At 58.2% G+C, this 27,036-nt stretch overlaps 2 protein-coding genes across 6 annotated transcripts in view; one reads left to right on the top strand and one right to left on the bottom strand.

Moving 5' to 3' along the window:
• Window positions 1-219: 219 nt before the first annotated feature.
• Window positions 220-27,036, bottom strand: part of ZFYVE27 (zinc finger FYVE-type containing 27) — a 39,134-nt gene continuing 12,317 nt past the window's right edge. The window contains exons 8-13 of one of the 5 annotated variants that reach the window (XM_037138966.2): window positions 26,510-26,581; window positions 25,218-25,238; window positions 24,911-25,055; window positions 21,175-21,221; window positions 20,913-20,994; window positions 18,309-19,903 (exon numbers count right to left, since the gene is read on the bottom strand). In XM_037138966.2, the coding sequence (XP_036994861.1) occupies window positions 19,839-19,903; window positions 20,913-20,994; window positions 21,175-21,221; window positions 24,911-25,055; window positions 25,218-25,238; window positions 26,510-26,581 (432 nt within the window). In that variant the 3' untranslated portion in view covers window positions 18,309-19,838. Of the gene's footprint in view, window positions 529-18,308; window positions 19,904-19,991; window positions 20,641-20,912; window positions 20,995-21,174; window positions 21,222-24,910; window positions 25,056-25,217; window positions 25,239-26,509; window positions 26,582-27,036 lie in introns of those variants that run through there. The other 4 variants (XM_053662453.1, XM_053662456.1, XM_053662454.1 and 1 more) reach the window with 4 other exon arrangements.
• Window positions 6,320-11,805, top strand: SFRP5 (secreted frizzled related protein 5). The gene is made up of 3 exons (XM_037138967.2): window positions 6,320-6,964; window positions 9,023-9,100; window positions 10,762-11,805. Exons 1-3 carry the CDS (start codon window positions 6,442-6,444, stop codon window positions 11,106-11,108), a joined length of 948 nt encoding a protein of 315 aa, XP_036994862.2. The 5' UTR covers window positions 6,320-6,441; the 3' UTR covers window positions 11,109-11,805.

Raw genomic sequence — 27,036 nt, 5'->3', positions numbered from 1 at the left:
CCACTCCTGCCCTGGGTTTCCCCTCCAGAATCCTGCCCTCGGGAACCTCCCGGGGGCTTCCTGACTTCCTCCTCCGGGGCCTCTCTGACCTATCCTTCCCCTTGCTGGGCCACTCACTTTTCTCTCCCAGCCTGTTTTTCAAATTAATCAAAGATGCACGGGCTGCCAATCGACTTCTGTGCAGCATGAGAGAACAAGAGCATGTAATTCCAGCCAAAAGCAAAGAAATCTGCTGTTTTATTTAAGGGCAAATGAACCATTCTGTGTAGATTTGGGGAAACATGGGGAACAGTTTATGAACATTTAGCAGCATCTCCAGAGCCCCTGGGTGGTCGAGAACCACCCGAATACAGGACAGCTTTCCACGGAAACATTTGATAAATCTGGGGCCTCAAGGGGCCGCCGCTGGGGCTGAGCTGGGGGCACGCACTGGCCAGCTCCTGCGACCGCACAGAACTGCGTGAACACTCAGGCTACGGCAGGCTTGGGGCACCTTCGGGTACTTCTCACTCAGTCTCACCGACAAATCTGAAAAAGAAAGTCCCTGTTTTGCAGATGGGGAGACTGAGGCACGTGGAGCTGTGCATACCACTCTGAGTCATCATGGCCCATAAGTGGTAGAGGCAGACGCCCAACGGTGGGAGCCTTCGACTCTGTATTCAGGGCTCACTGTCCTTTCCACGAAGAGGAGGCTTCAAGTACCTCTCACCCCCCAGCTGGGAAGAAACTGTGGTTGCGATGATCACGGACTGTGTGTTTGCCCATCGACTGGCTGGCCCTCTCGACCTTGAGCTCCCCGGTCAGCAGTGGCTGTGGTCAGCAGGGTCGAACCTGCTGCAGCCTGGGTTACTTGTGTCGCACCAAAGTGTCTGCTCTGGCCTGGCGCCCTCCTCCCCTGCAAGGCAGTTTGAGTCAGCTTCACAGGGCGGAAGTCCCCCAGCCCCTTCTCACAGCCAGGCAGGAATCCACGAGCCACAGAGGGAAGTCCTGTGTTCAAGTCCTGGCTCTGCCTCTAGGCTGTGTGACTCTGGGCAAGTTACTGAACCTCCCTGGGCCTCAGTTTTCTCCTATGAAATGACGATGACAATGCCTCCCTCACAGTGCTATTGGGGTAACTACATGCAGTGGTGCGTGGGAAAGCAGACGTGATGCCAGGCACTGAGGTCGCCCTAAACGAGTGTGCACAGATGAAGGGGAAGGAAGGAGGGAGGTCAACACAAGCTCAGGGGCATAGCCATCACCTCTTGGCAGGCATGATATACCGCTCAGCTTACTCCACCCCGTCCCCACCAGCTTTCCCCACGGTCACCCTGTCACCATCCTGATCTTCCCTCGGCCTCCCGAGAATTTCAACAGAGCCTAAAAAAGAAGGAAAAACGCTGGCTTCAGCCTGAACCCATCTGGCTCCAAAGACTCCTTTCTTCCGCCGCTTCCTTCCACTAAGTATTCGTTCGCCATCCATTCGGTCGTTCATTCCTGCAGCGTGTATCCGACACCCGCTGTGGGACTGCAGTGCGCTCGGAGCAAGGGAAACAGGGCAAACGAGACCGCGGTGCCTTTGCACCACTCAGTCTACTGGAAAGCCAGAAATCGGGGAAATAAACCCCCCGACAAGCTGGCCAGTGCGGGGAGGGCTGCAAAGAGCGGTTCGGAGTCCTACAGGCTCCTACAGGCTTGCCCGGTGGTGAGGCAGCCTGGTCCACCTGAAGCCTGGCTGAGAACCGGATGCTAAAAGCAATCCCAGCAACCGAGGGTCTCGAGCTGCAGGGTGAGGCTATCAAGTCAGCAGTTTGAAATGATCACTTTGCTCCTGCAGAGTGGGAAACAGTGAGACCAAAGGGCTGCCCAGAGCAGCAAGGAAGGACAGAAGGGAGGAGGGAGAACACAGGGAGATTTAAGAGAATTTTAGGAGTGAGAAGCCACAGAATTTCGTGACAGTCCCTAGAGACCATCGTCAGGCCAATCTTTGATAGTATTAACTAACAGTGATATAAATAGCTCCTCCCGTGTCAGCAATTTCTAAATGCACTCCGATGCTCTCGATAACCGTGTAATGAATTGTCGCTACTCTCCTCATTTCACAGGTGGGAAAACTGAGCACAGAGAGCTCAGACAACTTGCCAAGGTCAAGCAGCATTGCTGGAATTAGAATCCAGTCTTGCTCTAGAGTTCATGCTCTTAACCAAAACATCTGACTGCTTCTCCTACATGCTTTTAGCTGGGGTTGCCCACTAGCCACAGCCTCAGACTCCCTGGTGTGCTGGAGACCCAACAGGAGGGCACTACCCAGCCTTTGCTCCATCCCCAGACCTGTCCAGAGAATACCAGCAGTACCCATCCCCCATCCAACATGGTTTTTGTGCTTTAGACAGGCACAGTTAGAGCAAGACCAAGCCCCAGGCCCCTACTTTTATTCCAGCGCCACCGGAGATCCAGTGTCCAGGCTCATAAAAGGGACGACTAAAACTTGCCTTCTGGCCTTTTGATTCAGGGACAATAAGCCAGGCCCCACAGCTACCAGGGCACTTGGAGAGGCCTCCTCAAAAGGCCGCCAGGGCCCAGCACACAGGAGGCCTCTGGGGCAGATGTCGGCCTTGCAATCAACAAAGCTAAAGCACTGGGGGGTGAAACAATGTGTAGGTGTGATAGGAAGAGCACTGGACTAGGAATCAGGAAGGCCAAGTTCTAGTTTCCTCTTAACAGAGACTGGGGGCGGGGTGGGCGAGCGCCAGGCAGTGGCCGTGGTTCCCTCTCAGCTCTGATAGCTGCACGAAGGCCCCTCACCTGGGCCATTTAAAACAACAGTAAACCCAGAAGACGTTAACATAACACATTTTGTGAAAAATAATTATATTTTAGAAAACAAACAAAAGAGTGAGAAAAGGGCCTTGTTTTACATGTTTGCAAATCCCTTTCATGTCTGGCTTAACAGAAAACAGATTCCCCTATCTCCTTCTGCATTCTGTGCGCTGTTACATGTTGTTCTGGTTAAAGTGTATGAAGAAAAGTTGGCCTCCTCGAGAAATGCAGTTAAAAAGGAGAGCATTTTAATAGGCTTCCAGACATCGTGGATATTCTTCTTTGATGCCACCAAAAAAATTGACACGCGGCAGTTCCTTAAATATTGGTTGTAATGTAGACTCTGACTCCATATCAAAAAACTTCTCTTGCTCTGTTACCTTAAAATCCATTGGTCTATCCTGTACTTTGAGTAGATCTTGAAATTAGGTACCATTTTGAACTTGTAGATGCCCTGAAAGGGACTTGGGGCCCCTCAGGAGAATCCGGATCACACTTGGAGAACCACCGAAGTAGGCAATAAAAAAGAAAGCTGCAGAATTTGACAACATAATTAACAAGGCCAGGCAACAAGGTATCTATCTACACAGGACTTTGCTCACAACAAACCACGAATCAACATTCTTTTAAAAACGGACCCTGTATCAGCTGGGGGAACTGTGTGCCTGGACAGACTGCAGACACTCCAAGATGGACAGACGCCAGCACGCCAGGTGTTCCGCCCAGCTGCCCAGGCCCTGGAACAGCTTCGTCAGGGAGGGGCACCGCCTCAGAGGGCAGCCTCCTCCCATCTTGGGCTGCAGAGCTGGGATAACCAAAGGCCTGGCCCCAGAGGGAGAGCGTCCCCGAATGAGTCCCCCAGGGTGCAGCCACCACCTGGTCACCATTCTTGTGAAGAGTTTCCCTCATCAGTCTCATTAGGATCCTGCCAAGTGTCCCCAAGGCAGAGCCGGGTAAACACCACCCACCCTCCTCACCCAGGAGGCTTCCTGCCTGGCCTCTCTGCTGCTCAGAGCCCCTGAAGCTGCCAGGTACAGGCTCACTCTGCTCTCGGAGCATCTGCGGTTCTTACACAGCCAGCAGCAGGAACAAAGCCTCCCTCTGTCTAGGCCAGGCACTGGAACTCCAAGAGCAGCACAGGCGATCAGCTGCCCAGGGAGCCAGCACCTTGCAGAACCACCTGGGGAGCTTCGGCCCCCCTCCCCCTGCTGCAGTGCCCAAGGCCACCCCTCCCCTGGAGTGCAGAAGCCTGGCCAAGCCACCAGCGGGGCTGAGGGACGAGCTGGAGCGCAGGGAGCAGAGTCCCACGCCAGAGCCAAGGCCAAGGCATCCATCTGAGGGAGCCTTCAGAACACACGCCACCTCTTTACCCTGAAATCACACATCCCTTGAAGATCTAACATTCCTCAGTGCCTTTTCGGAGCTGCCACTGTGCGGGGGGCTTTCTCGCCATGCACCATTTTGTTTGCCCCTCACCATAACTGCTGAGGAGGTTCCAGCTTATACACAAGGAAATGGAGCATCAGAATGGCTATGTACTTGCCCAAGGTCACTCAGTGAGAATGCATTTGGATTTGAACCTGACTCTGTGTGCGAAGTCCAGATGCTTGCACCATTCCTACACTACACTGACTGACCCTGTGGGGACCTCAGTGGTCATCCACAGGACCCCTTCATGCCAGAGGGTGGCAGAAGAGGGAAAAGGGGAGGAAAATACCCTCAGGTTGTTCTACCTGGACCCGACTGGGTCATCCTGGACATCGGAAGACACTCTGCCCCACCCCGGGTTCTGTCTGCTGCAATTTCTTCTGCCTCCTCTGCCTGTGCCCTCTCACGACCAGACCAGAGGAAGCAGAGACTCTGACTTTTGCATTTCTGTATTCCCTTCTGCGTGTGTATGTAGATGCTCCGTGTGTGCTGAAGATTAGGAGGAGGGGTGCTTCTCCTCTCTCCACAAGTATATCACTGCAAGGACAGACCCACGGGAAGCCAGGAGCCTTGGAAACATGCAGGAGGACTGACGGGGGTCAGGGCAGGGGGTGGGGGTGGCGGTGGGTAAGGGCAGGAGTGGAAAGGGGCAAGTGTCCCAGCACTTCTGCCTCCCAGTGAAACCAGCCCCCAGAGCGCCCCAAGCCCTCCTACAAGACACCTCCCTAGGGTACCCTCCCCCAAAAGACTGGGAGATCAGGTCTGAGCCAGGCCACCTTATCCAAAGCCCCTCCCTCAGGAAAGCCAATGGAAGGCTGGCCCCAGACAGAAGGAAAAGACCCCAGACACAGGCTCCTGAGGCTGCCTCCGCCGATGCCTCTCTGCCTCTGCTCCTCAGGTCCTTCCCTCCCCAGCCCGGGAGCACACGCACTCTCCCTCCACTGCACTGCACACCCTGGGTCAGACTTCATTTTAGGGCAGAGCCCTTAACCCTGGCCTTTGGGCCCCAAGCCCTGGGTTTGAATCCAGGTTCTTTCACCTATCAGCTATGTGACCAAGGACCAGTTACCCCACCCGTGTCCCCTGTAGTCACCAAGCCTACAGGCTCAGGATCCCGGCGGCCAGTTGTGCCTGGGCTCCGACTCTGGAACTAGACCACTGGGTTCAAGCCCCGGCACCGGTGGTCTCCTAACCTCTCTTAACCCCTTTCAAGTGCCTGTATCTGTAAAGTGGGGGTATGAATAGTGCCCACCCACCTTACAGCACTCCTGTGTGGACTGAACAAGCTGGTGTGTGCATTGTGCTTAGAACAGACTCAGCACATGGCAAGAGCCCAGCAAGTATTAGCTGTCGTTAGGGACAGTCGTTGACACAGTCGTGAAGTGCTGTGCAGTGTCTCCGCACTGGGGAAGAACTCACTGAACAGTGGCTATGGCTCCCTTCGCCCACACGAGGTCATGAGGTCCCTGGACGTGGGGTCTGGGTCACATCCATCTCTGACTCCCCAGCAGCCAGCACGGTGCCCAGCACCGAGCAGGCGCTCAAAAAATGCTTGAGGACTGAGGGGTAGAGAACTGCCCCCCACCTCACCCGCCTGAACCAGCAGGCTGTGGGCAGCCAGGAGCCTGCTGCCGGGAGAGGGGAGACCGAGGTGTCAGGGAAGAGAAAACAGAGTGGAGGGGGAAAGGTCCAGACGGAGAGATAAGCAATGGAAGTGAGTGAGAAGGGGAACAGGAGAGGCTGTGCCGAAGTGAGATAACCAGGAAGGATGGAGAAGGCACGGGGCTAGGGAAATGTCCAGAGAGATGAGGGAACCTCGAGGGGAGGCCTGAGGCAAGACCTGGCCTACGGCCCCGAAGCCCGCGAGGCGGCGAGGGGCGCTGGAGTTGGCCCGGGGCAGGAGTCACGGGAGCGGAGCCGGGTGGGAGGGCCGCTGGAGCTCCACCCTGCCTCCCTGAAGCCCTGGGGCGCGGCGCGGGGCGGGGGGGGGGGGGGGGGGGCGGCCGCCGGAGATTGGCTGGGGCAGCGTCGAGGCCCGGGCTGGAGACCCGAGGTGGGAGGCGCCAGGATCACTCAGTGAGCCCGGGAGGCGAGCGGAGTCTGCCAATCACTAGGACGACTTCGGCTGTAGCGGCTGGAGGGGAGCATCGTGGCGGCGGGAGCACGCGGGGCAGTTGGGGGCGCCGCGCGCGGAGCAGCCGGGACTGCGCAGTCATGCGGGCGGCGGCGGGGGGCGCCGGGGCGGCCGCGCTGGCGCTGCTGCTGGGGGCGCTGCACTGGGTGCCGGTGCACGGCCAGGAGTACGACTACTACGGCTGGCAGACCGAGCCGCTGCACGGGCGCTCTTACTCCAAGCCGCCGAAGTGCCTCGACATCCCCGCCGACCTGCCGCTCTGCCACACCGTGGGCTACAAGCGCATGCGGCTGCCCAACCTGCTGGAGCACGAGAGCCTGGCCGAGGTGAAGCAGCAGGCGAGCAGCTGGCTGCCGCTGCTGGCCAAGCGCTGCCACTCGGACACGCAGGTCTTCCTCTGCTCGCTCTTCGCGCCCGTGTGCCTCGACCAGCCCATCTACCCGTGCCGCTCGCTGTGCGAGGCGGTGCGCGCCGGGTGCGCGCCGCTCATGGAGGCCTACGGCTTCCCCTGGCCGGAGATGCTGCACTGCCACAAGTTCCCCTTGGACAACGACCTGTGCATCGCTGTGCAGTTCGGGCACCTGCCCGCCACCGCGCCTCCAGGTAGCGCCACCGCCGCCGTCCCCGCGCGCTCCGATGGCCCTGGGTGCTGGGCCCGGGACAGATGCCGCTCCCCCATTCCCTTAGCACAGCTCTACCGGCCCCCCCCCAGGGGGAGTCAACTCCTATACGCGCGGGCGCGTGCGCGCGCACACACACACTCACACCCCTAATTCGCTTATCCTGAAGCACGAGGGGATTGTCTCCCACAGCCTTCCAGCCTTCCCACCTCCCCGGGGACTGCCAAAGTAGTGCCTCGCTGAGGCTCTGGACATTCCCAGTGGTTCTCCGCATCCCAACTCCGCTCTGAAACCCCCCCAGGCTTCTCTCCAGTGCCCACCTTCCCAAGCCTCTGGAATCCCTGGAGTGGTCCCAATATTGTCCCCTCATCCTAGGGCATCCTGATAAATGCCTTATTGCCTCTATCAGCTGGCAGTCGCTAAACAGTGTCTTTTACCTCCCCCACAACCCTGGACCCCAAGACACTAAGACAAAAGTCCCCACCCCGTCTGGGGACCTGGGGAGGGGAGGAGGGCAAAAGGAAGGGGTATAGTGAAACACTCGGGGCTAAGTGTACGCCTGGGCTGTGATCTTCATTCCCCGTTTTCTGTTCCTGGGAACCCCTAAATCTTCCCACTCCCTTCCCCAGTCCTCCAGACTGGGAGACCTTGGGCGAGTCTCCGAGCAGGAGAAAGAGCAGATTGCCAGGCTCTGCCGCTGGGAGGAGCTGCTTAACTCTGGGCATCGGCTTCCCCATCTGTAAAGCAGAGACCCCAGGTTCCTGAACCCTACGGCGGCATCGTAAATGCCGCTTCCCACCCCCTACCCCCCACCCCCCGCCAAGTCCTGTTACCCTGAATTCCTCCCCGGTCTCAGCCTCCCTCCTCCGTGGGTCCCCGTCCCCTTCTCGCGCTGTCTGCCCAGCCCCTTCCAGGCAGGGTCAGCCACAGCTGGCAACAGGCGGAAGGACACGCCGCGCTGAGCAGGAGGGTGCTGCCTGGGCGGTCACCGTGAGGGTCCGCGGAGCCCCTGACACCCGGGCTTCCCTGAAGGGCAGGTCCGATCGGTCCTTTCCTTCCCCAGTCCTGCATGTCAGGCCCGCTCAGGAGAGTCAGGGTTGGGTGGGGGCCTTGTGACTATGGAGTGTTGAGAGGAGACAACCCCACCGCCACCCACAGGTTGAAGGTGGGAGAAAGCCAGCTCAAGCGGAGGCCGGAGTCCCTACCCGGCTGGTTCCTTTTCCAGTTTTCTTAGAGCCCAACCACCACCAGCATGGACGGCGGGGAAGCCCCAGGCTCCCGGGCTCTGCCCTTGCACTCCCACCCTCCTTGAGCCCCTCTCTACCCTGTGTTGGGGCGCCCCCTGGAGACACACATAGGAGAGCAGGGGTCAGGTGCTATGGGGTGGCCTTGGGCCCGAAGCAGCCTGAGTGTGTGGCCAACAGACAAAACTCAGAATATTTCATATAAAAAGTACGAGTTTTGGCTTCCTCTGAAAAATCAGAAACTCTGGCAGTGCTAAGGCTGCCCACGTCAGAGGGGTGGGCGATCCGCTGGCACAGAGCTTGCCCTGCCAGTGTCGCCCACACGCCTGGACCTTCCGCTCCAAGAAGGACCCCCCCACATGCCCACCCCCACCCCTGCACCCGCCTGGGAGTCACGAAGCCTGCCTGCAGGGCTCGGTTCTCACAGCTTTGCAGACTTGGGTAGCAACTCCGGGCCTCAGCTTCCTTCTCTCTAAAGTAAAGAATCACCCACTTCAATGGCCGAGGATTAAATGAGAGCAAAGTCGGAACACAGGGCACCTCCGGGCCGCAGCCACCAGGGTCCCAGGCAGCCGCGCCCGCCCGGGCAGCCGTGTCCCTGCACAGCCTCGCCTCTGTGGGTTCGCAGCCACTCGGCAAGCAGGTGGCGTTAGTTACCGCTGCCGCCCTCCCGTTTCCTGGTGAGGAGGTGGAGGCTGGGCTGGGGGAGGTGGCTCGTCAGTGCGCGAGCCCCGCCCTCAGTGGCTCCCTGCACTCTGGTCAGCCGCCCTTGACCCCGCCCTTGCCTCTCTCTCCAGTGACCAAGACCTGCGCCCAGTGTGAGACGGAGCACAGTGCCGACGGCCTCATGGAGCAGATGTGCTCCAGTGACTTTGGTGAGTGTGGGGCCCCCGCAGCCACCCCAGCGCCTCCTCCGAGACACACACACACACGTGAACACATATGCCCACACCCTTCACCAGGAGCTCCCGCAGTTCTTGTCTTACGGACCCTTCAGGGAAATGCACCTCTTTTTCAACATCATCTTGAGGGCTTCAGACCACAGTCCACAGGCCTCAGAAATCATCCCTGGCCAGGTTCCTGCAGCCCTCCCTGGTGCTTGTGCCTGAGGGGCCACAGAGGGGCTGCCAGGGCTGGGTTCTTTGGGGGGCAGAGCAGGCTTAGCCCCAAGATGGATGGGGGCAGCAGGAGGGGAGAGATGAAGCTCCTTTGTCCCTGGGCACCTCTGCCAAGGACCCCATACGCCCTGGCCAGGGGAGCTGTGGTCACCTGCCCCGCAGCTTCTTCCTGGAGTCCCCCCCCTTTCCCTGGGGCAGCTGAGCCAAGTCTGGTGGGGCCCTGGCTCCTGCATGGACCACATAGCCCAGCTTGTCATCTTTGCCAAGTCAGCTCCTGTTTTGTGTCTCAGCCTCCCTGTCTATAAAAGAGAGAGAGCGATGGAATCCTTACTTCAGAAGGTCTTTCATGCCACTGGTCTGTTTGTAGTAAGGTGTGTGTGTGCACCCGAAAGAGAAAATGAGAGGAGGTAGGGGCAAAGGGAGAAAGAGAAGGGAAGAGATTTTATAACAATTTCCTCCCTGGGTGGAAAAGTTATTCTCTGGCTTCTCGCTGGATGCGCACAGAGATGGGGCCCAGAGGCTTGAAGACGGCGGGGCTGGCCCAAGTGACTTCTCCCCAAGCTCAGGACTTGCTGTCCCCACCTGTATTAGGCTGTGGTCACCCTGGAGTGCCTGGACTGTCACTCTCTGACCAGTCTCGATCTTCAACCACACTCCCCACCCCCCGACACACCACAAACCTACCCTCATACAGGAAACAGCGCCACACACACACACACTCCCACCTGCACCGCACAGTCTCACACAGATTACAGTGGTGTGTTCACACCAGCAACAGCCTCGCGCTCCGTGATGCGGGGCGTCGTAGTGGGATATTCACCCCAGGGAAACCAGCACAGGCCACAGAGCAGCCGCCTCTGCAGAGCCAGCTGCCAGACACTCACCAGTCCACATTCACACCATGTGTGCCTGCACACAGACTCACACCCGCCCGTACACACTCCACACCACATACACACGCAGCCAGAATTCCCATCCAGAGACATTCCCTCCAGCTCCAGGACCCCTCTGCACTGAACCCTCCAACTCACCGCCTCACCTCCGGCACGCCCTCCCTGGAGGGCCCGGCACCCCGCTCCCCACCGAGAGTTCTCCTGACGCTTCATGTCAGGACAGGCGTGGGCTCTGGAGTCGGCCAGACCTCCCTTCCCCCATGCCAGGCTCTAGAATTCAGACAGCTCGCCACCTCCCCAGACCTCATTCCCCACCACCACCTGTACCTCCAGGAAGAAATGCGATACTCCGTGAAGTCAGCACATGACGGGAGCTTCGTAAATACTAAAATGTGCAGGTATAAGCTCCACCTCTCCAAGCCCCAGTCTGGGAGTCTCAGCCACAAGCACCAGCTGTGGGGCCACCAGCATCCTGAGTGAACCTGACCATTCTCGTGTTGTCCTCTGTCCACCCTCCAAACACAGTGGTCAAGATGCGCATCAAGGAGATCAAGATAGAGAATGGGGACCGGAAGCTGATTGGAGCCCAGAAAAAGAAGAAGCTGCTGAAGGCGGGCCCCCTGAAGCGCAAGGACACCAAGAGGCTGGTGCTGCACATGAAGAGTGGCGCGGGCTGCCCCTGCCCGCAGCTGGACAGCCTGGCCGGCAGCTTCCTGGTCATGGGCCGCAAGGTGGACGGGCAGCTGCTGCTCATGGCCGTCTACCGCTGGGACAAGAAGAACAAGGAGATGAAGTTTGCTGTCAAATTCATGTTCTCCTACCCCTGTTCCCTCTACTACCCCTTCTTCTACGGGGCAGCTGAGCCCCACTGAAGGGCACCCTGCCCTGCCCCACCGGCTGGCTGTGCCTTGCCCTCTGTTCCCATCCCTGGGGCGCATCGACACCTCCTGGCCCTGAGTCCCAGCACAGGCGCTAGGGGGTGGGCGTGGAGCCTGGGGCTGTCCTTGACTGAGGGGCTCCGGAGTGTCTGCGAGCTTCCTTTCTTTGAAGTGAGGCTTTCTCTTTTGGAGGGAAGGCCCAGGGTCTCAGAAAGTAGGCAGAGCTGGGAGGGATGGAGGGAAGCATGGAGGGGCCGTGAGCAGCCAAGGCGGTTTCCGGGTGGACTCTGGCGTCTACCCCTCGTGCTGGTGGCGGGGCCTCGCCTGAGAGAGGGAGGTCTGGACGTCAGGCCGCGCTGCTTGGAGGAGTCTGCGCCCCACTGCCCCGTTACACACCCTCTCGCGACCCCCAAGGGAAAGGCATCAGGGTCACTGTGCCCTCCAGTCACACCTCCCCACTGTCCCCATCTCTTGCTGGTGCCCTCCCCCCAGACTGGAGCGAAGCCCAGCCCAGACCCCCTTATAGGCTCACTCTTGGGGTTCATCTGCAGACCCCACATGTTCCCTTCCACCTTGACGACAAGTAAATTATTGCTACTGCTACAAGGCAACAGGTACTAAACTTATGATGCAAGTAGGCTTTGGTTTTCAATTGTTTTTTAAGTTTTTAATTAAACTGATGAAAACAACAGTTGGTTTCGACCAGGTGATTTCTTTGGTTCCCCAGAGGTGGGGAGAGGGGATTCCGAAGGGACTTTTAGAAAGAGACCCTTGTCACAACCCCGGCCTGTCACAGAGACACACTCAGAGTGCCTGAAGAGCTGAGTCCATGTGTGTGTAGGGTCCACCAAGAGCACATGACAAGGGTCACCTTATGATCTCCACCACCAGTGAAGAATGGAGAGGAGCGCCTTTTGTCCCCCAGGCAGGACAGAGGTGCCAAGTGCCCCGCCTACTCTCACAGTCACAAGGCTCCCAGGTCCCCAAGGAGTCTCCCCAGCCCCGCACGGCCTGCTCCGAGGAAGCCAGAGGCCGGAGCACTCACAGGCCCCTGTGCACAGGTCCTGACCTGTAGGGATGATGAGGTGGAACAGGGGTCTCTCGGCGAAGCTCAGGTCCCACCCCACACCCGCAGGGTCAAACCTAGAGTTTAACACATAAACCTTCCAATCACCTAGGGAGCTTCTCTGACACACTGGACCCTGGCCGTACTCCAAGGCAATTAGGTCCGAATCTCTGGAGGGTGTTGAGAAATCAGCACCTGCAGGTGCTCCCTGGGGCGGTTTGCAGCCCGGGCTGAGAACCCCCATCTGGGTCACCTGGATGAGCCGATGTCTGAGGCCGGAGGAGGCCGAGGGGCTGAGGTTTCCTCAGGCTGGGTCTGGGCTGGACCTGCAGGGAGGGGACCGGCTCTAATGCCCAAGGGCATCTTCAGTGAGCTCAGAGCAAATGCAGGCTGCTGTCCTGCGCCGAATGGGACAGGGAGGGGACAGGCCTTGAAATGGAGACAACAGATTGTTGCCAGTCAAATGTCCAGCATTTGAAAGAGGTGGTGTCCAGGAAGAACCCCAGGGCGGGGTGTCCATCAGCGGATGCTGAGGGACGGGGCAGATGGGCCCAGAGCAGGGAGCTGGGGACACCCCCGGAGGGGCTTCCCTCACCACAGAGGGTTCAGCTCCAGTCCAGGCCAGCTGCTCCTCCAAGACAATGGAGCCCGTGCTCCTGAGGTGAGAAAAGCCTCCACTTCCGCGGCTCCCGGGGGCACAAATTGCCTCGGAGACATCAAGAGACCAGAGGGGGTCTGGACTCTGCAGTGGGGCCGGCGGGGCTAACAGGTGGTCTGCCGGCCTGCCCATAAATCACCTCCCTGGGCCGTCAGGTGGCCTCACCACAGGTCAGGAGCAGCAGAGGCCGGCTTGTTCCTCCTCGCCTCTGAGGAAGCCGCTGCCACCCACCCTCGCCCCAAGTGCGCCCAGCCCACCTGGCTCCCTGAATCCGCCCCTTGTCTCCCGGCCTTCTATCCTGACCGAATGTTTACGGACACTTCTATGGTCAACCAGGACCAGGGATTCTTTTTCCACTGAACATACAGGCCTGGGCCTCTTCTGGCTGCAGCACAATGCTGACCTCTGTCAGGTGCTGGCAGCCGGCGGGGCAGGCGGGGAGAGGCTCCCTCGGGCCAGGCCAGCCCAGGAAAGTGCTTCTCACCCACCCCCCACGAAGGGGTCCAGCCTGCTCAGCACCCCAGCTCTGCCCCACGCATCTGCTGTCAGACTCCCAGCAGTCTCTTCCTGGGACCCAGAAAAATCCTCCGGGAGACCAGGGAGGCCCTAGAGCCCAGCCTCCAGTCCCTTCGGTCCTAAAGGCTCCCCGCCGGCTGGTCTGGAGACAGGCGGCTACTGCCGCCAGCGAGCCTCTGGGCCGTGTGTTGTGAGTGACTGCAACTGACTGCGGGGAACGGCAACTCCAAGCAACAGTGGGGCTTCTCCACGCAAGGAGGCTGGAGATGGGCAGTGGAAAGGCCCATGTGCCAGACTCCTGCTGTCTTCCTGCTCTGCCAGGGGTGGCTTTTGTGCTCACGGTCACCAGACGGTGCCTCCCGCTCCCAGCTTCTCAGCCTCACTCAGGCAGCGACCAGCGAGTGGGGAAGGGCTGACAGCAAAAGCAGCGTGTCAGCTGTCCCTGGCCCCTCTGATCAGGAAAACAGTCATTTCCCAACAAGTCCCACCTGGCGGGTTCCCACTTCCGGCTCACTAGCCAGAACGAAGTCACACGGCCACCCCTGGTGGCAAGGGAGCATAGGCGGTCAAGTGTTGCAGCCAGTGCAAAATCAGGTTCTCCTGATGACATGACAGGGTTTGGGGAAGGCTGCTGAACACTCAGAATCAGGGGAGAGGAGGCAGTAAAGCCCAGTTCTGGGTTCCAACCCTGTGCCTCAGTGGCCAGGTGACACTGGGAATATGGCCCAGCTGCAAAATACAGCGATGATGTCTATTTCACAAGGGAGCTGAGTGTTAAGTGGGAAAATGTAGGCAAAGTACCTGGAAACAATCCCAGCGTTTGGAAGATGTCCACCAAATGGTAGTTAGTGCTTTTATCCACCAAAGGCCTTTGCCTAGGACTGTGTCTGCACATAATATGCACTCTGTAAATCCCTAATGGACTTCTTAATCAGCTAAGAAACCACCACTGACAGGAAGGCAGGGGAAAGACAGAAAGAGCTTATCTAAAAGCCAGAACTGTCACTTCCAGAAGGGTAATAGAACTGACATTTGGAGTTTTGCTTCAGAAAATACATCCCTAGGGGGTGTGTAGGCCAGTATAGGGGAGGAGATATATAACACCAGTGATCAGTAAGTGTCGAGCCTATGCTGGGTGGCAGGTGCCACTCAAAGCGTTTTAACATTCTGATTTAGGCTTCCCAGCAGCCCTTTGAGCTGGGTACTGTTATATTACCCCCATGCTGGTGATAAGGGGACTGAGGCTCAGAGAGGTGGAGGAACTTGTTGAAGGTCACGCAGCTTGTACGTGGTGGCGGTGCTAGGATCAGAGCCAAGGACAGGCCAGAGGGGTGTGAGCAGCCAGGCTTCTGCCGACCCCCTGCCTCCCAGGAAGATTTCAGGGAGCTCCGCTCCAATCCCACTCCGAGAGCCCAGACAGCAGCCAGGAAGCCCTCTCAGACCGTGGCTCTTCTCCCGAATCCCAGGGCGGCCCACCCTGACCCCCCACTCCCCTCTCGGTCCCATCAGCACTCAGCCTCCTGGGTCCCACAAAGGAAGCTCACATCCCACAACTGTTTAGTCGGCTGTAATCCCAGCTAAAGTTCACTCCTTGGGAAACACAACGTGGGGGGTGGTTGTGCTGGAATGTGTGTGGCTGGGACCCAGTGTCCCAGCCCAGATGGCAGGCCCTACCGACCGGGGCTGCGAAGAGAGCAGGCAGCCGGGGAATCCGGAGTCCCCAGCCCCCAGCTGTGCCGGAGAATGGAATGTGCTGCTCTGGGTGTTAAAACAGACCCAGCCAAGGAAGGGGGCGTTGCTGGGAGCTGGCGGAGTTGGGCCACAAGGCCTTCTCTGTTCCCCTGGAGGCTGAGCCCACTTCTTAGGGCCAGGGGTGGGCAGGCCCCTCCTGTTCACTCTGTGGCTCAGAAGCTCTGGGAGCCAGTGGGGGCAAGGCAGACGGGGGAAGGTGACAGTCAGGAGTGCTATGTTCTCCCAACATTTCTCTTATGAGGCAGCTACGAGGACCTGTGACGCTATTCACATCCCGGCCCAGTGGCCTACTAGCTATGTGACCTGCAGCAGGTTACTCAACGCCCCCCGCCGCCACCCCAGGCCTCTGTTCACCCACCGGTTAAGTGGAGAAATGACAGAACCTAGCCTCGGGGACTCTCCTAAGATTTCAATAACGTGCTCAGGGTGTCGTCTGGCACAAGTGCTCAATAAACATAGGTATCATCGCTATCGTAGGGCCACCAGCCGCAAGACGGAGAGTTCCGTGGAGACCAGGGGATGAACATGGAGCCTCGTCTGGCTTCAGCGTCCAAGGTGACCACCGAGGACCACAAAGGTCCTAGACGGCACGGCCAGGCCAGGGGCTGCCAGGGCCTCTGGAGGCTGCTCCCTCCGCTACCAAACCATGAAAAGACAGGCAGGACCCTCAACCCACACCAAGCTGTGGGAGCTGGTGGTCCGGCCCAGGGCTGCCCCGGCAGACACGGGGGCTGTCACCCAGCCTGGCTCCTGCCCCCTCCTCCTGGGTGCTCGAGAACTGGAGGGACTTTTAAGCAGGAGCCCAGCTCTGCAAAGGGCAGCCTGTCTTCCAGGGCACCACACGGGTCTTCAGCCCTCTCCACGCCGTCAGCCCCAACCAGCCAACTGTGGGGCACCATCCCTGGCCTGCTGTCCCCAGGGCCCTCACATACACTGCATGCGAGACCAGGAGGCGGCCCCCCAGCCTCCCTTCTGTGGAGCTGCCGACCTGCGAGGATGGGAACTGCGTTTCCCACACCTGTGTCCCGTGCCCTGCAGGCTGCTTGCACTACAGCCGGTATTTCACCGACAAGAAGCAATTTCATTTTCCCAAAATGAAATGATATTGACTCTGCTTATTTCAACTATACTCTGGCCTCTGAGATTCTTTCCTGAATGACAACCTAGATTATTCTCTGGTATAAAAAAAATTCATTGTTCGAAGCCGTCCAGGGCAGAGCTGTTTGTTCCTTCTCTGGGGACAGCCAGGATGCGGTGACGCGCTGGTGTGCGCTGGGCGCTTGCCCTGCGCCAGGCGCCGAGCTCCAGCCTCACGTGGACTACCTCTTCCAATCCTCACGGTGGCCCAGCGAGGCCGATGTCACTCTCGTGCCCATTTCACAGAGAAGCAGACCAGTGTCGGGAGGCAGTGCCCCTATTGCAGCTCCCAGGGCACCCCGACAGCCGATGCTGCAGCAGGACCCAGGGAGGGGGCGGCCACAGCAAACGCCCGCCCCCGCCACCCAGAGGGCGTTCCCTGGCTACTGCGGGCTCTGTGTCCCCTGCTCCACCGACCGCCGTGGGGAACGCGCCTCCTCAAGTGGACGCAGTGTCACTTCCACAGCGAGGCTGGGCTGGAAGGTATCTGGGCCCCCTTCCGACCGACCGACCGGCTGTGTGTGACACGTCCTCCCCGGCAGCGCCTGCACAGCCCGGCGCCTCTTCCCCCGGCCGTGCTGGCACTCCTGTCCCCTCCGGCTCCAAGGCCGTTTTCCTTCCCACTCCTCCGTCTTCACCGGTCCTCTGGCCCCGCAGACTGCTGAGGCAGCCTTATTTTATTTATTTATTTACTTACTTACATACTTATTTACATTTTAATACTTTTTTTAAAATATTTTTTATTTACTCATTTTTAGAGAGAGGGGAAGGGAGAAAGACAGAGAGAGAAACATCAATGAGCAGCCGCCCCTCGTGCACCCCCCACCAGGGATCTGGTGGGAAATTCAGGCATGTGCCCTGACTGGGAACCAAACCGACAACCCTTTGGTTCGCAGGCCAGCATTCAATCCACTGAGCCACATTTTAATACTTTTTAAAGTGAACGGGCTCATCTGTAAAAACTGCCAGGCCCTGGCTGGTGTAGCTCAGTGGAATAGCACAGGCTGTGAACCAAAGAGTTGCTGGTTCAATTCCCAGTCAGGGCACATGCCTGGGTTGTGGGCTAGCTCCTCACTGTGGGGCATGTGAGAGGCAACCACACACTGATGTTTCTCTTCCTTTCCCTCCCTCCCTCTCTCTCTAAAAAGAAATAAAACCTTTATTTTAAAAAAAAAGATACTCTGACTCCTTAAAAAAAAAAAAACTGCCGGGACAAGGTCCCAGCTGCTTCCCTGCCTCTCAGGGCCCCTGAGGAGCTGCTGGGGTCCCCAACACCAGGGGAAGTTTCTGAGCTTTGCGGAATCCAACCTGGACGAGACCGAGGCTGCAGGGTGCCGTGAGGACGCCCCGCAGCTCAGTCCGAGGTGCACATGCACGGGGCCGTCGCCCAAACTCCCTCCCTCGCTGCCCCAGGCCTGCTGTCTAGAAGGCATAGCTCCTCCCCTGGCCTGCAAAGTGCCATGCTAAGCCCTTCAAAACCACCGCTTAACATCCCTGGACCTCAGTGTCCCTGCCTGTAGAATGGGAAGTACAGCACCTGCCTCCTAGGTGCTATACTAGGTGCTATGCTCCGCTGTGAGGACTAAATTAAATACTGTGTGTAAAGCACTCACTGCAGTGCTTGGCAGCCAGGGGACACCCCATGCCCTGGCTTCAGAGGACGGCTTACACCCCGTCTCGGGACAGCCAATCCTCTTTCTGGCTGCCTGAGCCTTACGGAGGGCTGATCCTTTTTTGCTTTCTCAGAGAAATTAGCTAAAGTCTTTCCATTCTAAAGCCTGCATTGCTTAAGAGTTTAACAAATTCTGGTCCCGACCAACCCCAGCTCCCTCAGTTTGGTCACAAGACAGAGGCTCACGCCAACCCAACAACACATGCTGAGCCCTGCTGTGCCAGGCACGGTTTTCCTCCCCTGCCCCCTGCTCACTCCCGGCCCTGAGCCTCCTTGCCCTGCCGGCGCCCTGTCCTGCAGGCACAGCCCAGGCCCACATACTCGGCCGGCACTGGCGGGATCCAGCTCACCAGCTTCGGGGAGAAGGTGAACACAAGGACCAGGCCAAAAACATAAGAAGCATGAGGCCTTTTTATTGTTAATTTTCCATATACACAGAAATCCTTTAGTTCCTCTCCAGTGTAAATAAAGCACAGGGTACTTAACTCTCATCTCTGAACAGGACAGAGGAGCTTGAGGGAGTACACCCAGGCCTCCCTGCTTCCCTGCAGACTTGCACCTCACTGGCCTGGAGCAGGCCGCTGTCTTCCCAGCCCTCGCCTGACTGGTCGGCCCAGCAAGGAAGCTGGCCTACGATGGTCTCTGTCTCCCCAACCTCTCTCCTGGGTCTCTCCTTAGGGTGTGGAAACATCTCCAGCTCCTAAGGGCTCAGTACTCCAGGGCAGTATCCTAGGGCAGGAGAAGGCCCCATCTTCCTCAGCCCATTCCCTGTGCTACATGTTCCCAGGAACCATGCAATAAATAAATAAATACTTCGAAAAGGCAGGGCAGCTCCGGGGGAAGGAAGGAGTGCTGGGACCCGCTCACTGCTCAGAGACACAGCGCCTCGAGAGCAGAAGCAAGTGAGAGAGGATGGGGACCCCGATGGCCTTCTCCCAAAACTGAGACTGTCCTACTGAAAAACAGCCCTGGAATCTACGACCCAGCCTGGGGAGATCATATACTTCCCAGGCCCCCAAGGGTCAAGGGCTTCGGGACCTCTGCTCTGTTCGCCTGGTCTCACACTCCGTGAGACGCGGTGCTGGGGAGGGCATGCGGCTCTGAGCCAGAGGACGGGTGCCCGAGGCACAGGGCAGGGGAAGCAGAAGTGATCCGAGTACCTGGCATCTGCCCAGCAGGGCTGAGGGACACCAGGGCAGCACGTGGGCTGCGATTCTGCAAGTCAAGGTCTCTGCAAGGTGGGGCTGAGGTCCTTTGAGCTGCTGCAGCTCCCTACGTTTTGCACTGGCTCTGCCAGGCCCTCCTAGACATGCCCTCCCCTGGGGGAACTTGGGAACTTGAACCCTGTTTCTAGAAACCTTTTTGGTCTTGTTAGACTAGGTCATAGCATCTGGTGGGGAATAATGAGAGCCCAGTGCCAGAGGGACATTCGAACAGCAGTCATGGCACTCCCAAGCCCTTCTGCAGACTCTCAGAGGCAAAGGGCCTGGCCCAGTATCCAGCGGAAGGAAGAATCTCTTTTCCCAGTTTCTCATCTTTGTTTTCAGAGTGTTCCCAGCCTCAGAGAGACGCCCTGACCCTCAGAGATCCCAATCAAGACCAGGCATGGCTCTCTGCTGCCCTCTAGCTTACGCTGCCTGCCCAGCCCTGAGTCTGCTGACAGCTTAGGACAGAGCAAGACAAACATGCCAGGCCCTCCAGGGGCTCCTGTCCCCTATGAGGTTTGAGAGCAGCCATCACGGCCACCTGCAGGAGGGGGGAACAGCTGCAGAACCTGGCTGGAGACAGCAAGGGCAGAAAGGGGAAGCCTACCTAGCGTTTGGGCCACATTTGCCCAGCACACGCCACAGGGGGCTAGGGACAGGGAGAGTGGGGTCTATTGCTGGCCAGGAACCAGCACCTGCTTGGACCGTGTCCCTCTTCTCACTTGCTCAAGGTCTGGTTACACGAGGCACACACAAACACAGTCTCTCTCTGGGCTTCGGGGGCTGAAAAGGAGGAAGAACTTGGTGAGACGCTTCCTCGTGCCCTTTGGCTCATGACCCCAACTACCAGAGCCACCTCCCCAGCCCCCAAACCCCACGGAGCACCCACTGCCCAGCCCACACCCTCGCGGGCCCAGCTCGCTGGCCGGCTCTTGGAGACTCCTCTTTTCATACGGGAACGAGGTTTCTTGGGGGTGGCCAGGCCAGCAGCAGGCTTCTCCCAGGCTTTCTATGCATCAGAAATGACTTTGCCACCAACTCAACACCCTCAAAAATGTTTTTAAGTAAAGTACAGAAGAAAAACTTCCAAAATGTTTTAATAGTGGCTTTCCTGGGTGGCAAGGTCGTAGGATTCTTCTCCTCCTCCTGCCTCTTCTACACAGTCATTTCCCAAACTTCTAGGATAAGCACGTGCTACTTGCATGACCAGAAGGAGAAACAAAAAACCCTGATTTCTCGCTGTAACGCACAAGGAACCACGCAGAACAGGCTTCCTTTTTATGCACTTTCCCTTCGGGTGCCTTGGTGCCCTGCCTTTTGCTCACCTGTGTGTTTTGTTTGGGTTACAATGAGTGTGTACAGTACGTACAGCTTTTATAGAAGGAAAAGACATTCTTCTTTATTGGTTAAAAGTATTGCCAAGGCAACAAAAAGAAGGAAACTCAGGGTGGTGGTCTCCTCCGGGAAGGCAGGCGAGGCGCTGGGGAGCCTCGGGGGTGTGGCCAGCACTGCTCTGTCACCTTCGGTGAGGAGTGCCGGGCACTTGTCATCATGCTTTGTAATTCGCATACAGCATAAATACTCTTTTGCATGCATCAGGTACTTCCGTAGTTTGTTTGTTAAAGGGTGGTGGATGAGACGCCACTACAGGCCAGACTAGGACCCCAAGCTCCCCTGGCCTCTCACTGACCCCTCGCTCCTATCCCTTGGGACAGCACCTCCTCAGAGGAGGCAGGAACCAGCCAAGCCCTCCCACCACCGGTGGTGACTCCCAGCCGCCGGCCCCACGCACCTGTGGCCCCCATGGAAGACCTGGGCACCTTGAAGGAGCAGCACCGGGAGCAGAAGCTGTTTCCACAGTTACTGCAGCTCCGCTGCAGACATGAGCCAAGGTCAGTGTCAGACGCATCCCCAGGCCCAGGCACCTGGAGCCCCCAGCACCCCCCACTCCTCTGCACCCGCTAATCCACCCAAGGGACTGGGGACTACTGTGGGGCTGGGGAGGTGTCAGGTGGGGCAGGACTGAGACCCAATGGGACCCCCTCAAGACTTACTCTCTTCTTCAGCACTGAGAAGGTGGCCGAGCAGCCCGTACAGCTCCCTGAGAAAGAGGCAGTGGCTCAGCCTTGACCCAGCCTGGGCCTCTTTCAACAGTCACCCGTTCCTGGGTCTTCTAAACAGGGACACTCAGGACACCAGCCTGGCCCAGACTCCTTGGTGGGAGCAGTGAGCAAGGGAGCCAAGTCCAGATCCAGAGACGAAGGAAGGAACCGGTCTCCAGACTACACAGAGCTGCCAGCCCTGTTCCCTCCCGGGGCTCGGACACCCCACCTGCAGGTCCCACTGACGTGGCGCACCCGGCAGAATCCACCCCCGGGAAGCCACACCAAGCTGGCCGGCACCTGACAACAGGCCCCAGCGGCCTCGAATGAAACCTGTCCGACGCAACCCCTTCCCAAGTGTGCCCTTACAAATGCTCCTTACAGCTAACGAGAGAAAGGCCTCCTAAAACCCCAGACCCTGCCTTCTGTCACCTGAACATTGCCGGAGAGGATCTCAGAACCAGGCACCTCCCCAGACGACGTTTAGGGTGAGAGATGCCGGCACTGTGAATGGCGGACACAATGGGGTGCGACAGAGCTGGGGGACGGATGCTGCCTACACCCCAGAGACAAGATGACGAAGCCTCGGCCAACGGCAGAGGGGTCAATGGCAGGCGAGGAGATGGCTGGGAGGAGGCGAGGAGGGTGTAAGAGGAGACGGAGGATGGGAAGGAGGGGACACATCACTCTTCGAGAGGCCACTCCAAGGCAAGCAGGCCTACTGCAGGTGCTCCCCTCCCACCCGTGCCCCAGGGACAGAAAAAGTGGGTCGTCTGAGCAAGGGGTGCCCGAGGGTGAATGGAGAGGATCGAAAGGATGGCAGCAAACTGGTCTGGGAGGAGAGCAAAGGCCACCCTGGGCGCTATGACTTCAACCAGCCTCAGGGACAAAAGCAAACTCCGACAAGAACCAAGAAAGACCCAAGGGCTGCCCCAGGAGCACTGACTGTGGCTCAGCACAGGCACGTCCACGCAGGCAGGGGACCGAGCCAGGGCAGAAAAGCAGGGCCCGCAGTAGGCGCAAGGGAGTTCCCATCAGGGGGCCAGAGAGCCCTGTGGGCCCAGAAAGAGGCTAACTTGGGCCCTAGAAAAGCTTGAAAAGGGATAAGGCTACCGGAAGAGGTTTCTAGAACTTGGGGCCCAGAGGCCTCCAGAGCTCTGGCCAGACTTACTATCAGCTTCAGGGAGCACAGCTGTGCCTTCTGGAGGCCGTCTGGCCAGGTGCAGGCACCACTGCCGCTCTCACTGTGGTCACCCCCGGTGTTCAAGGAAAGGCGGACTCGACTAGGGCAAGGAGGAACCTGAAGCCAAGGTGCTTAAGGTACATGTGCTGCTGTCAGTCAGGTCGTGGCCCCAGCAGGGGACAGAGAGAAACAGCACAGCAGGTGCTGCAGGCTGGTGGTGCCTCCAGGACCCTGCGCCCAACACTAAGAATGTGGGCAAGGCAGCCTGCCTCTGCTTCTCCTCAGCAAGGGGGGTGGGCGTACGGGGCCGTGGAGAGGAGCTGCTCAAAGACTGACACCTGCCCATGTTTGGGGCGTCCTCTCTGCTGGACAGAGTGCCAGGACCACATACCCCAAGGCAGCCACGTGGTCTAGTGAAAGACACCGTAGCCAGGCATGGGCCTGGGGCCAAGGCGGGGCTCCGGGCACGAACAGCACCTCAGACAGGTGTATGGAGGAGGAGGGCACCCTGCTCCCTTCCAGCATCTGCCAAGTCCCCTGCCCCCGTTCTCAGAAAGGTGCCGACTCGCAGGGTGAAGACGCCATGGGGCGATACAGCAGGGAGGAGGGCACAGGCTGCAGGGCAGCTGCACCAACAGCACCTCCAGGACAGAGGGGCCCCTTCCATCAGGACTCTCGGCTTGGAGGCCAGAGAGAAGCTCCCGTGCAGCCGGTCCTCACCCTTCCCACACACCCGCTCCGTCCATTGGCAGCCGGAAGGGAACGGCCCCCAAAGCCACTCACCTCCCCTTGGCCAGCAGGAGCCAGACCCAGGAGCAGAGCAGGTACACCTGCCCTCCCAGCCAGAAAGCCTCTCAGGGAAGGGACAGCGAAAGGTCTAGAAGAATGGGGAACTAGGAGGGATTAGGGAGAGGAGCGCTGTCTGCCCTTGCCATCCCCACAGGGCCCTGAACGGGCCTTCACCAGGCCGGTAGGGATTACCTGAATGAAAACCAAATGCAGAAATGAGCAGACATCACCCCAGGGGCAAAGGGAGGATGATGGGTTAGAAAGACCACAGCAGCCAGATCAGGCGGCCTGCATTTGAATCACAACTCGACCATTAACCGGCTGAAGACTTTGGGCAAATCACTCTTTTCACCTCAGATTACTCAGCCTATAAAATGGGAACATCTAAGGAAGGGCCTTTACTTAAAATTCACAGATATGAGCAAATCATCTGCCAGAGCTAAAGTGTCAATTCCAACGTAGTGTCACATGGGACTCCTGGAGCCTGGCTGTTCCAGCCCCACGAGAACGGCCTCCCCTGTCACATCTGCCGTCGGGACTACGTGCCACAGCACACTGAGCACGGTGCCCGGAGAAGTCGGCGGTCGTCACAGACAGAAGGAAGGGGTCTCGCATGGCAGGGGCAGTCGCACGGCAGGAAGAAACAGCGGTCCAGGGCCTCCGGTCCCGAGGACACGGCCACCCTGGCTGCTGCAGGAACAGGAAGGCAGCCCCAGGATGTCCTGGGTCAGATTCCTCAGGACAAACCCGGGGGCTTCTCCCCAGTCACAGACCTCAGAGGTCACTGCCACCAGAACACAGAGTACAGCCCCCTCGTCCTCCTCCCTGGCCACTGACCCCGCACAGAAGCAAGGCTCTTCAGGACCAGGGTGACCCGAGCCACCCAGTCCCTGGGCTTCAGCCGTAACTCCACCCAGCTTAGCTCCCGTCCCCCTGACCTGAGCCAGGGTTCCACGCTGGGCTGCCAGTCCGGTGCACCTTTCCCCACAACTGCCCTCGCTGACCCACTGCCAAGCCCCCAGTAAAACAGGACTGGCCAATCTATGATCTTGGCTAGGGACCTCAGGGCCCTGTGATGCCCAGAGGAAGACACTGTTTGCTTTAACTTGCTCCCACCTGGATAGGAAAGATCTAGACAGGCTCCTCAGTGCCTGTAGGAGGGACCAGGGCCTCTCCTATTAACAGTGCGCCTTGTTAAGCACTTACTATGAAGCAGCCAGCACTGTGCAAACCCTTACTAAGCATTATCTCATTGGAGTCCCAAAACAACCCGTAAGAAGTATTATTACCCTCCTTGTATAAAAGGGGAAGCCGAGGCACAGAGCAGTTAAACAATTTGCTCCAGGACACCAGTGGAGCTGGGAGCTACCCCACAGTGAGGCCCCACACTCCACATTCAGCCACTGCACCACACCGCCTCCCGAGACCCTGCCTGTCCCAGGGTTACGCCTCCCTCTGCGGTCCAGGGGCGGCGGTTCTGGAGCCGAACTGCTTATCTTCCCACAACTCCTGCTCAGTAAGGACAGAGGGACAAGGAGGAACCTACACGCACTCTCTCAACGATCCCACTATGTGCTTCATACCTTCCCAGGGTCCCATGGACGCCACTGCACTCCTCGCACTTGTCCCAAAGCAGCACCCACAATTCTAAGGCTCCGGCCCTGTGGCCTGGCCCCCTGCCTGGCCCCCCTTCGCACCCCTGGGCGCCGGCCATACCGAAGTTGTTGGTGGGGTACCGCTTGCGGAGCCGCTCTGTGAGCCGAGACACCTTGCTACGCAGCACTTCGTTCTTGCTCAGGAACCCGTTGTCCTGCAGGGCCAGCTCGTCCTCTGCTGGGCACGGGGCACCCTCCTCGTCCTCCTGCGGGAACAGCTGCTCCCAGTCCTGCCCACCATGTGGCAGGGCTCCGGCGCCTGCGTGCCGAGGCACCCACACGGCAGACCCCACGGGGTGCGGGGACAGCTGCCTCGACCCCCCGCCCCCCGCCCAGCCCTTGCCCACCTCATCAGGGCTCCTACTCACCAGGACCACCAAGTGGGTCTCCTGCCTCCCAAGGTGCGGGGGGAAAAAGAAAACAGACAGATAGCAAGGAGAAGGAAGCTGCTAGGAGGGGCACCCCAAGCAAAAGGAAACGCTGGGGTGCTGCTGTGAGTCCTAAGCATGTCCCCAAGGGTGACATTAACAGAGGCCCCTATAAAAGGATCCCGACATCAAATAAGCTTGGGAGAAGCTATGTACTGTTTTTTTCAAACTGGGTGAAATTTATTAAGTGGATCATTATGTTAATAGAAGAGAACAGATGTATTTTTTAGGAAGCTTGTTTCAGCAATGATTTCCTACTGTAAAAAAACAACACTGCGAATGTGACAAAATGACAACTGCCACTAGGAGTGAGTGACCAGGAAAGACAGGGAGTGGTGGGGACTATGTGACTTTTCTAAAAAAATATTTTATTTATTTATCTTTAGAGGGGAGGGGAAGGCGAGAGGGAGAGAAACATCAATGTATGGCTGCCTCCTGTGTGTCCCCTGCTGGGAACTGGCCTGCAACCCAGGCACATTCCCTGACTGGGAATCGAACCCCAATGCTCTGGGTCGCTGGCCCGCACTGAATCCACTGAGCTACACCAGCCAGGGCTCTATGTGACTTTTCTAAGGGGCACAGTTACTCCTCAGCTACACTAACCACTGCAGACTTGGGGCCACCCAAAGCTTCTGATTTTTCAGAAATAAAAATGAAATCCAGTTTTCACAGAAATCTCCCTGTTTTTAAATACTGGCTCAAAAAAATGTTTAAGGTTTATATGCCAAATAAAACACTGCAAACTATCAGTTTGAACCACTGTCTTCAAATCAAAAAGACTCACTTGCTCTGACCTAGCACGTGGCCTTCGACCACTCTCTCCACCTCCCCTCCCCACCCCCACAAAGGAGCACCTTTCAGACCTCACTCTGCAGGGGACCCAGAGCAGTGCCCTGCCCCAAGTCTGCCTTCTCCACATCAAAGGTGCCATGTCCACAGTCCACAGGCCACGGTGGTAAATGACCCACTTCCCCCAGCAGGGCATTCCCCAGAAGCTTCCAGAGCCATCCCTGCCCTGGGCACCCAGGACATATCACCAGATGAGCAGCAGGACAGGTGGAAGTTCAGTCGCACCCTGCCCTCCAGTGAGACCTAGCTCAGAGCAAGTCCCAGCTTCTCAGTGGATATAGGAAATTTCAAAAATCCAGACTTAGGATGTGAGAAGCCACACGGCTCCAGGACCACCCAACTTCTGGCCTGGTCAGTGGAGGGTGCGGGGAAGGGCCACCCACCTCGATCGCATCTTTAAACTCCTCATCAGGCTCAGCCTCCTCGGCCTCCTCCACACTGCCTGGCGTGAGGTCCTGGGAAGAGAGACTGCATTACAGACAGAGAGGGAGCGTAGCCCTGGCCCCTGAAGCACAGGCCCCCTCCCCTGAGCCAGCATCCAGGTTTCCCAAAACGTCTGTTCCTGCCCCAGAGGAAATGGCACAACTGCAAGAGAGAAGGATGCCATGGGGAAGAGGTACTCTCTGACCCAGCAGGGACAGGAGTGGGACCAAGACCGTGAGGGACGGCAGGGCTGCACAGCGCAGTGGTTGAGGGTCTGGTCTGGGTCCTGGCCACACTGCCCACAGGCAGCTACTCTATGCCTCAGCCTTCTCATCGTCAGAAATAACCTATATGCCTCATGGGGCTGATATCTATAAAGTGGAACAGCAGAATAGCTGCTCAGTAAAGCACAGAGTGGCTATTATTATTACAATTATTAAGCACTTCGGAGGGGATGAGGCCTGGGAAGAAACAGGAACTGCAGCCC

The sequence above is a fragment of the Artibeus jamaicensis genome, unplaced genomic scaffold (genome assembly GCF_021234435.1).
Source record: "Artibeus jamaicensis isolate MK-2021 breed Jamaican fruit bat unplaced genomic scaffold, CSHL_Jam_final contig_252, whole genome shotgun sequence".
NCBI lineage: Eukaryota > Metazoa > Chordata > Mammalia > Chiroptera > Phyllostomidae > Artibeus > Artibeus jamaicensis.
This window is presented reverse-complemented; position numbering and strand designations above follow the sequence as displayed.

Bases quoted from the DNA above. Each gene is read 5' to 3' on its own strand.
- SFRP5 (XM_037138967.2), top strand. From the start codon at position 6,442: ATGCGGGCGGCGGCGGGGGGCGCCGGGGCGGCCGCGCTGGCGCTGCTG. The intron at 6,965-9,022 runs GTAGCGCCACCG...CTCTCTCTCCAG, and splicing joins GCCCGCCACCGCGCCTCCAG to TGACCAAGACCTGCGCCCAG. The intron at 9,101-10,761 runs GTGAGTGTGGGG...CTCCAAACACAG, and splicing joins GATGTGCTCCAGTGACTTTG to TGGTCAAGATGCGCATCAAG.